Below are 9,247 nucleotides of genomic sequence, written 5' to 3' on the forward strand. Positions count from 1 at the left end.
ATAAAATTGCATTTCAGTGCGACAATTTCGACTATTTGTTCAGGTAAGTCTGATTAGCAAGTGGTGGAGGAGAGGAATATCTTTTTTTTTTTAACTGTTTATTTTTCAATTTTTCTCACATGTTTATACACAAACATAAGGGTCAGAACAAACCCAGATAAAAATAAAAAGCAAAAGGTGAAAGAATAGTGACAAATAAAATAAAACATACAGTCAGGCAAATGATTTAAATTCTACCAATTGGGCTCAACATCTCGGGTAATTCTCAATAGTAGTACAAACTTGTCATTACTGTCTTGTATCCGTCGTGTCCTCACTGTCTTTGTAAACACACCATTTTTTCCATTTTATTATCCATTGTTCAGTTCTCAGTCTGAGAGAGAAAGTGATGTGTTCTATGGCATAGATTTCCCTTACAACATTTATCCATTGTTTGATGTTTGGTGCTTCAGTTTTGTACCAATTTAAATGTAATAGATTTTTTTGCATGAGACCAAAAAGCAATAGTTTTACATCATGTTGAATCTTATATCTAAATGTTGTCTCCACAGTGTATCTAACCTTTGTCCAGAAGACCTGTATTTTTGAGCAGACCCAAAAGATGTGTGCGTGATCAACAATCTTACATCCACAATGTCTCCAACATTCTTGTGAGGTCTTGAAGTACGTTGCGTCTTCCACATTATCTGCCATTGTTGAGGAATATAATTTCATTGACAAAATGGAAGAACATGGTCAAAGTTAGGCTACATTTGTTTAACCAATCATCCTGTCAAGAGATTAATGTAGTCGAACAAACCGAATATAAACCAAATATTTTGTAATTCTTTGTTCTTTTAATCACCAGAAAAGTCAAAGATATTTTTTGAATGTTTAATTCTTGGTTAACATGTGCACATCACAAATAAAAGACAACACAAGTGTATTATTAGTTTTACATGGCTTAAAACGTACACACATACGCACGTACAAACATCACAGTAACCCTGCATTAAGTTTCCAATGGTACGGGACACATTGACAGACATACCAAGTTGAATGCGTAGAAGCATATCTGAGTCAAAACAACGCAGTCTCCTCTGTTGGAGTAGAAGGAAGTGGGCTTGATGTAAGCCCAGTCAAAGTTCCGCAGGTTAAGTGACCGCTGACACTTCTGGTCGCTGAGGGCGACAAGGGCCCGCACAAAGGCATATTTGGCTGAGCAGCTGATGGCTCTCACGGTGCGCACCTTCTCGAAGTGTAGCACGAAACAGGGATCATCCTGGGGGTTAGACAGGAACAGGGTCAGTTCTTTACATCACTTGAGAATTATGGACCTATAAAGGTTGAAACATCCAGAACAGAATGATTCGACTACATCAGACAATACCTTAGACATTTGTGACTCGATAGCTTTTCATCTTTTGTGTTTAAAAAATGAAATCACAAAATAATAATCATGAAAAAAAAAATGTTTAATCTATTTTTTTTTAAAGGAGAAGATGAGATGCTTATCTAGCTTTAAGATTCTTAACATTGAAGTTGCTGTGGTTGACAAAAGGAAAATAAACATTTTATTTTTCAAATATTCAAAGAAAATTATTATGTTTTTTTCCTGTGGTTATTCAAGTCAATCAACTGCAGAATATTTTATATTCAATTTAAATATATAACCGTCTAATTAGATGCTCTTATTAATCTGCGTTGCCAGTTCTACTTTGTTCTATAAGGATATAATGAGTTTTTTTTTAATTACCACATCAGGGTCGAGACCATCAACAAGGCTCAGGTCTTTCAAGGACCAGATTTCTGTCTTTCTGTAGCACTCCTGAATGCTTGACCGCTGGGTTTGAGACTTCTTGCTGCCAGATTTGACGGGAGTCTGGGATATCTGACATCGCACTATACATAACTGCACCACTTTGTTTTTCGCTGCTGAAAAAAAAAACAAGAACATGTTGATGATGCAAATACGCCTTCTTGTTAAGGCATAAGACAGTAAATCATGTGCCGTCAGCTTTGCTCAGGACGACACTGCCTATAAAGAACATTTTACCTGAAACACATAGGAAGTGTCTTCCATGAGACGGCTCCTCGATCTCGATGAACTCGACCAGTCTGTGTTTGGCAGGTCGGAATAAAACTCTTTGCATCTCCTCCCTCAGAAGAGACGACATCACTGGCAGATATGTCCCAAAATATTGACCAGGAAAAGTAATAATCCAGGCACAGTACGATGAAATAATATCATGAGGCCACTTTGACACTTTGCTCTGCACTCCACTCTTCAGACTCTGTGGCTGTGTGGTGTGGGTGGAATGAGCTCTGAATGCACACACACACGCACACATGCGCGCACACACGCACGCACACACACACACACAGCCTGCTGGCATCTGTCTCATCACTCAAACTCTTCTTTCATTACAGCACTGTCCTGACAACAACCTGGTCAGGAGGGACTGAGAAAAGTAAAGGGAGCTTTAAAGCCCAACTTTTCATCATCCCATCCTCTCACCGTGTCCGTGAAGAGCCATTAGAATGCTTCTGATGTTGTTTGCCGTCATTATGGATCCCAGTATTTAGGACCAGTGATGAATGCAAAACCTCACCCCTTTACATTTCTGTGGTCTCCAAGTCTCTGCACTCATATAAATATATGGATGATGGCACATTGCCAAGTGTTTTCTGTGATTAAACGCTACTTGTGTGGGAAATGGACGTCCCAGAGCACTTTGCATGTTTTCCATTATGCTGCCGTAATTCTATCTCCTGGAGCAAGTAGGGCACAGGTACAATTTGGGCTAAAGCACTTAAACCAGGTTTTTTTTTTTTTACGAGCAACTAAGTCACGTTCTGTTATGGTCATCCCTGTGATCGGAGCTGACGTTATCATGAGTGGCAATTTAGAACCAGGTGGCCACTAGATTGAATGTTGCGGGCAACGTGGAGGAGAATCATCCGGACCCATGGAGATGATTTGATTTGTTTGCAGGAAGGAATGTGGTTCCATTGGCTTTGTCACATTTGTGAAAACATAGATGGGTGGTTCAATAGCTAAGTGCTCTGTTGTGGTAGCTGTTGTTGTTATTGCAGAAGGTATTCGAGGAGGTTCATTTGAAAAGCTTTTTGCCTCTGAGATGGAAAGAAGAGCGGATCGGCAGGAAGCAGCCACGATAGGAAACGCACAAGTGTTGGATCTTATGAATAACACATGAGCTGCATTGTACTTACCTATCAGCGACTCAGTGGATGTCAGTAATAGTGACAGATGTATAGCAACTGTCTCATTTTGCAGTAAGTCACGGGCATTGGCAAATTATGTGCAACAATACAGTGATTTTTTTAATGATTTAAAGTTTGCAGATTGAGTGATTCTTTTTTCTGTTCTGGAACTAAATGACAGTTGGGGCATCCATGCTTCAGGGCTCAGTTAAACACTCATCCATCTTCATGTTCTGGTATATGGCCCTTCATATTCATATTAAACAGCAGCCCAGTTGAAGGTGCGTAAGCAAGCCAGAATTCAATGCACTAAGTGTAAAGTGAATAGTTTTATTGATGGCGTCTCTACAAGAATCTCAAGGGTTAAACAAATTTGAGACAAACGTGAAATGAAAACCAGATAGATAAGTTCTCATGCGCTTGAACATTTTATTCAGAGAAAAATTCGCTTTGCTTATAGCTAGGTCAACATAGCAAAAACCTCAGTTTGTACAGGCTGTCAATGAAATTGCTAATCCACTAAAAAAAAAATTGGAATGACATACCTCAATTAGATTTGGTCATTTGGACCCAATGGTTATCAATGTTTTTATTGACCTTGAAAGTCAGAAAATAACCATGTAATGAAACAGCTATTATGACTTCATTACTGTATTTGTGTTGTGGTAAAATCTTTGACCATTTGCAGTATTTATTTGACTTACGTGCATGAACATTTATTTAGAAATTCATAACTCAGTCTCCTTCTTCTTCTTTTCCTTACGGTTTCTCCCTTCGGGGGTCACCACAGCGGATCGTCTTCCTGTCCTCTGCTTCCTCTTCTCTCAAACCTAACCTCAAACCTCATCTCCTCCTTCACCACCACCATAAATCTCCTCTTTGGCCTTCCTCTCCACCTTCTGCCTGGCAGTTGCAACCTCAACATCTTCCTACCAATGTACTGGCTCTCTCTGCTCTGTACATGTCCAAACCATCTCCATCTAGCCTCTCTGACTTTGTCTCCTAAACACCTGACCACATGTGCTGTCTGTCCCTCTGATATACTGCTTCCTGATCCTATCCATCCTGCTCACTTCAGAGAGAAGCTCAGCATCTTCATCTCTGCTACATCTAGCTCTGCCTCCTGTCTTCTCCTCAGTGCCACTGTTTCCAAACCATACAACATTACTGGCCTCACCACTCTTTTGTACACCTTCCCTTTCATCCTTGCTGACACCATTTTGTCACACATCACACCTGACACCTTTCTCCAATGATTCCATCCTGCCTGCACCCGCTTCTTCATCTCTTTCTCACACCCTCCATCACCCTGGACAGTTGAGCCTGAGTACTTCAAATCCCCCACCTTCTTTATCTCTGCATCCTGTTACTTCACCTGTCCACTTGGGTCCGTCTCATTCACACACATGTAACTCAGTCAATATCAATAATTAAAAAATAAGCTCAGATCTTTTTTTTATTTGTAATTTCATCATCATTTCATTTACTATTTGCACATGTGAAATCGTGTTTGTCAGAGATAATTTATTCAAAAATAATGCTCATGTCACAAAGGTCATTCAATGAGTTGACATTTTCTTGTCTTTTCTTTCCTATTCATCAAAATGCACACGCATAACATTGAAATCTCACCGAGCCATTGTGTTTAAGTGGGCAGTTTTAATTCGAAACCCAATACCCAATATGTACAGTCAGTCCTTATTAGGTTGAATATTAGATCATTGTGTATCTGACTTTTTATAAGGTGGACGTACTATAAGGACTTAGCGGTGGCTACTATTGATGTCTGAACAACATGAAAATGGGAAACAGGACGCAGAAATTAAATGATAGTGACATTAAAGTACCAAGATACATTGAATGTAAATTACATACAGGTTATTTATAGACAGAGAGATGATGTGGCTGAAGCCTCATTATCAGTGTAAGGCCTGAGGCAATCTGGGAAACAAAAGTGAACCATCTCTGCTCTTTGGTGACTTCAAAGATAAGATCATGACATGTTTCGTGACATGCCTGTGCTGCTGACATGATGAGACCATAAATTAAATTCAAGAGAGCGACATCACTCTCTACCGTTTGGATGGAGAAAATTGACACTTTCTTTTTGATCTCCCACTAAAATCAGCTCACCAATTTGAGTAATGCTGTTTTTGCCATGATAAGGCCACATCCCAATGTTGTTTCACATTCACTGCCATAATAGAAACATTAAATGTAAAGAAAATATTTCGTCTAGATGTTGAAAAGGTTAGAAACAAAAGAATAAATAATTGACAATAATGGTTTTATGCTTTAAACGTTTTCTCTATCTGCTCCAAACACCTCCAGTCTAGTTTTACTTCTACATAACATTTTTAGTTGCCTTCTTGGTGTGATTTTTTAAAACTTAAGTCTACTGTTATTTCCTAAAAAAAAATAATCATCATAATAATAGCACTAGAAATAGCTGGCATATGTGCAAAAAAACCCACCATAATTTTAGGATTGTTACAGCAAAAACATCGAGAGAAATTGTAAGTTGAAATACTGTAATTAAACCTGCGTAACTGAGACAGTCTGTTTCATCAGCGCATATGGGCCTCTATTGTAAGGCAGCGTGTCGCGTCCCTGCAGATGGAACTTGTGGTTTGAAGTGAATAACGCCGGGGTATCGCCTCTCTTTCAAGCAGGACCCTCACAGCGCTACTTCGCCTCCTAGTGGTCATTGTTTAATATTACAGGAGTGTCAATACAATAAGGATTTTAAATTAAAAACATGATTTCACATATTAATTTAAAAGGTGTTCAGTTTGACCAAGAACACAAGCTGCCGGGTACTATGTTGACGAACAAAATATCACTTCATTGCATCCAAAATACGTAAAATGAACCAATCGACATTATTTAGTAATACATATTCGTAACTAATCTGTTATTATATGATGTAGGAATCTAGCTTGGGGTGAAATTGAACACGTTTTAATTGTGTAGCTTTCCTTAACAAAACGTTTCTCATGCTTGGGCAGAACTTACACGACCGGGGTGGTGGAGCAAACCTCAGGCTGTGACCTCAGGCCATGACCCCAGACTGGTCACCAGTGTTGAGCTGGTGAATGTTCTGCATCACTTGAAATATAAATAACGTACAGACCATCGACTTGTTTTAATCCATTTCATGCCAGTTTTTGTGTTACAAATTGAAGGACATGACTGCATATCCATTATCCCATGGATACATTTTTAACTTTGGTGCCATGTTATTATTATTATTATTTTTATTATTATTACTACTACTACTACTACTACTACTACTAATACTAATAATAATAATAATAATAATAATAATAATATAGTTTATTATTATTATTATTTTGTTTTATTTTATTTTTATTTTTTTACAGTTTTTTACAGATGTTCCTCGCTCGAAATCTCGACCTGGGTCTTATTCGTTTGGACACCATGAGCGCCGGACTAGTTTGGCAGGAAAATCCACAGAAATCCTGGAGTCGTTTCCCCACGGCGAGGATCCTGGTCCGTCTACTGTACGGAGCGCGCTCGGTGGCTTCTATTGCGCATGACTGTACAGCGTAAAATGAAGTAGGCCTCCTGTTTTTCTCCCCAACCCGAGTCCTCCTGGTCCCCGGCGCCACCGCGCTGCAACGTCCCGGCCAGCGAAAACACGGACGCCGCTGTCGCCATATACAAGTAGGTGACGATTCGCGTGTGCTCCTGGATCAAACGACGGGTGGGGAAGCGGCGCTTATATCTGGTTTCTTGTGTAGCGTGCGGAAGTGAAGCGCAGGCTTCAGGACTGTTTCCTCACGCTTGAGGGAGAGCAAGGCCCAGTGACCCACATTCTGAGCAGCCTGTGTCTATGTGTACGAGTGGGCGAGCGTGTGCGCGTATCTTCCCCCAGTGTGTGTGTGTGTGTGTGTGTATGTGTGTGAGCATACATCTGCCGCGAAAATATAGTCACCATCGCCGCCGCTCTTGGAGATTTCTACCCGGTAGATGCGTGTGTTTGGATCGACTTGTCTGCAGAAGGATTCCCGCACCAGCGGGTCTCCCCTCTCGATGCTTGTCAGCGGTACTCTTTCTTGAACACATTATTTTGTCTTCGGTGTCAGTTGTTGCGTGACAGCTTGTGGTCTTTGCGGTGCCTTGCAATTTATAAGGCTTTAATTTGGAGTGTATAAAGCGCATCGACGCGCCAATAGTGTGTTCTAGCCGCAAGAAACTGGAGCGGAAGATCTTTGGAGTTGCTACTCGGGTTGTTTTCGGTAGCAAGCTTAGTTAGCCTCCTAGCTAGCTATGTGGGTTGCTCTATTTCGGTTGTATAACAAACCAATGTGTCACGAAATTGGGGTTTACGAATTGGCTAGTTACCCAGTGGTCGACAAATATACGAGTGTTGTTGAAGTGTGAGGACAGAACTGGTTTGTATCCACTGTACTCGGTGTACAGTATGCGAATCCTCCATTGAAAAGGCTTAGCCATCAGGAATACGACTGTAGGTCAGGGCACCGCTTAAGTAGTCACTGTTGTCATTGAGATGGCTGCACTAAATATCTACCCAGCTCTTTTATTGTCGCACGATCCACAGCCATTTGCATACTATTTACATGTTTTACTCTGTCTGACCTCGCTTTTACATCTGTTTAGGTGACGTTCTCTGGGACTCCGTTTGATACATCTATTGATGTCACGTCTAATTGTCCACTTCAGAATCGACATATTCTGTAGCTCTTTGACTAAACGTTCGCATTTTGTTTAAAGCGAATGTGTGAACATACTTAAGTTGTTTAGAAATGGTGCGGTGGAGGAGTTGAAATCATTGAGGCATCCATTTGTGACGAAATGTTGGGTCATAATTACATGAAATCAGATTGAATATTTGTAAACTGCCAAATAAAAAGAGCGACAAAGTGCAAAGTGTCTGAAATAAGTACAGTCATGTTATTATTGAGCTGTATTTTTTTTGTGTAAAGCTGTAAATATTTAAATATGGCATGTGATGTTTGGATCATTTGCTTGTTCCATGTTTCTGGAAACTACATTTTTTTCATTTATCAAATGGTGTTAGCCACTGTTTGCATGCGGAGAGCACACACAAGAACGTATGTGAAAAGTTATCCTGGTTTTATTCCTCTATTACATACATTTGCGCGTACCTAAATTGTGCTCTGTAGTTTCACTTCTGTGAAGCCCACATTCTTTAATGTGGCATTACTTTAAGCTTTGGGAGAATTAAAATGTGTCGCTACATTAATCATGTCAATTAAAATTGTCAAATTGTCAATTGACTAAAATAGAATTTTAGTTATTCTATGTGACTGTGTACTATGTATTTAATGATGATGTAATTACCATACTCACAATATGATTGGTGAAACAATCACTGACCCAGTTAAAATCTATTGATAACAAATACTTTGTTGGTCTGTTTGTGAATGAATTTTGAATTCTTTTTATTCCCAGGTTAGGTGTGGCTCACGTGAGGATTTGTCAGTGCCTGAAAGAAAAGCCTCAAAACAAAAACTTTGCCCTCGAAGAAACATTCCAAAGAGTGAGTCATCACATTTGACAACCGACATCACTTGCTTTCTCAGTAGCAACATGAAATCCAAGACCTGATTCCGTTTTAGGTCTGCATTTGTATTTTTGGCAGTGGGGAATTGTTGTAGGATCCATAAATCGTCGCACCACAGTGTCCAGGCAGCCGGGATAAAAATTGATCTTTGCTGACACTAATGTGACCTCACAATTCATGCTCTGTACTCTGTTCTATTGCAGGTTCTGCCTGCCCACCATGCTTTTTTGTGGTGTCCTGCCCTTTTGACTTGACCCCTAATGACCACTACTCCAGCTTTGCCCTTAGACCCTTTCAAAGACCCCTGAGAAAGGACGTTCAAAGACAGCGCGCGTAAATTGCAGTGGGGTAAGTATCATCTCATCTATTGCTATGTGTAATACACAGACAACATTATCCAGGTGCACATTTATGCCAGTAATGATCAAAGCCTATTTTGGAATTGGGCACGTTCTTCTTAAAGGATTCCAA

General features: G+C 40.0%; 1 protein-coding gene across 1 annotated transcript; it reads right to left on the reverse strand.

Annotated features, from left to right (window-relative positions):
• Window positions 1-991: 991 nt before the first annotated feature.
• Window positions 992-2,156, reverse strand: LOC128754739 (exocyst complex component 1-like). The gene is made up of 3 exons (XM_053857570.1): window positions 2,036-2,156; window positions 1,736-1,914; window positions 992-1,261 (listed from the first exon to the last, which is right to left on the reverse strand). The coding sequence occupies exons 1-3, from the start codon at window positions 2,154-2,156 to the stop codon at window positions 992-994; spliced, it is 570 nt and encodes a 189-aa protein (XP_053713545.1).
• Window positions 2,157-9,247: the final 7,091 nt, after the last annotated feature.

Source organism: Synchiropus splendidus, chromosome 2, assembly GCF_027744825.2.
Source record: "Synchiropus splendidus isolate RoL2022-P1 chromosome 2, RoL_Sspl_1.0, whole genome shotgun sequence".
Lineage (NCBI taxonomy): Eukaryota > Metazoa > Chordata > Actinopteri > Syngnathiformes > Callionymidae > Synchiropus > Synchiropus splendidus.

What these genes read in the sequence shown, in the direction of transcription:
- LOC128754739 (XM_053857570.1), bottom strand. Translation starts at nt 2,156, where the DNA reads ATGTCGTCTCTTCTGAGGGAGGAGATGCAAAGAGTTTTATTCCGACCT. An exon ending in ACACTTCCTATGTGTTTCAG is followed by an intron (nt 1,915 to 2,035) that starts GTAAAATGTTCT and finishes TTTTTTTTTCAG; the next exon opens with CAGCGAAAAACAAAGTGGTG. An exon ending in ATGGTCTCGACCCTGATGTG is followed by an intron (nt 1,262 to 1,735) that starts GTAATTAAAAAA and finishes TCTAACCCCCAG; the next exon opens with GATGATCCCTGTTTCGTGCT.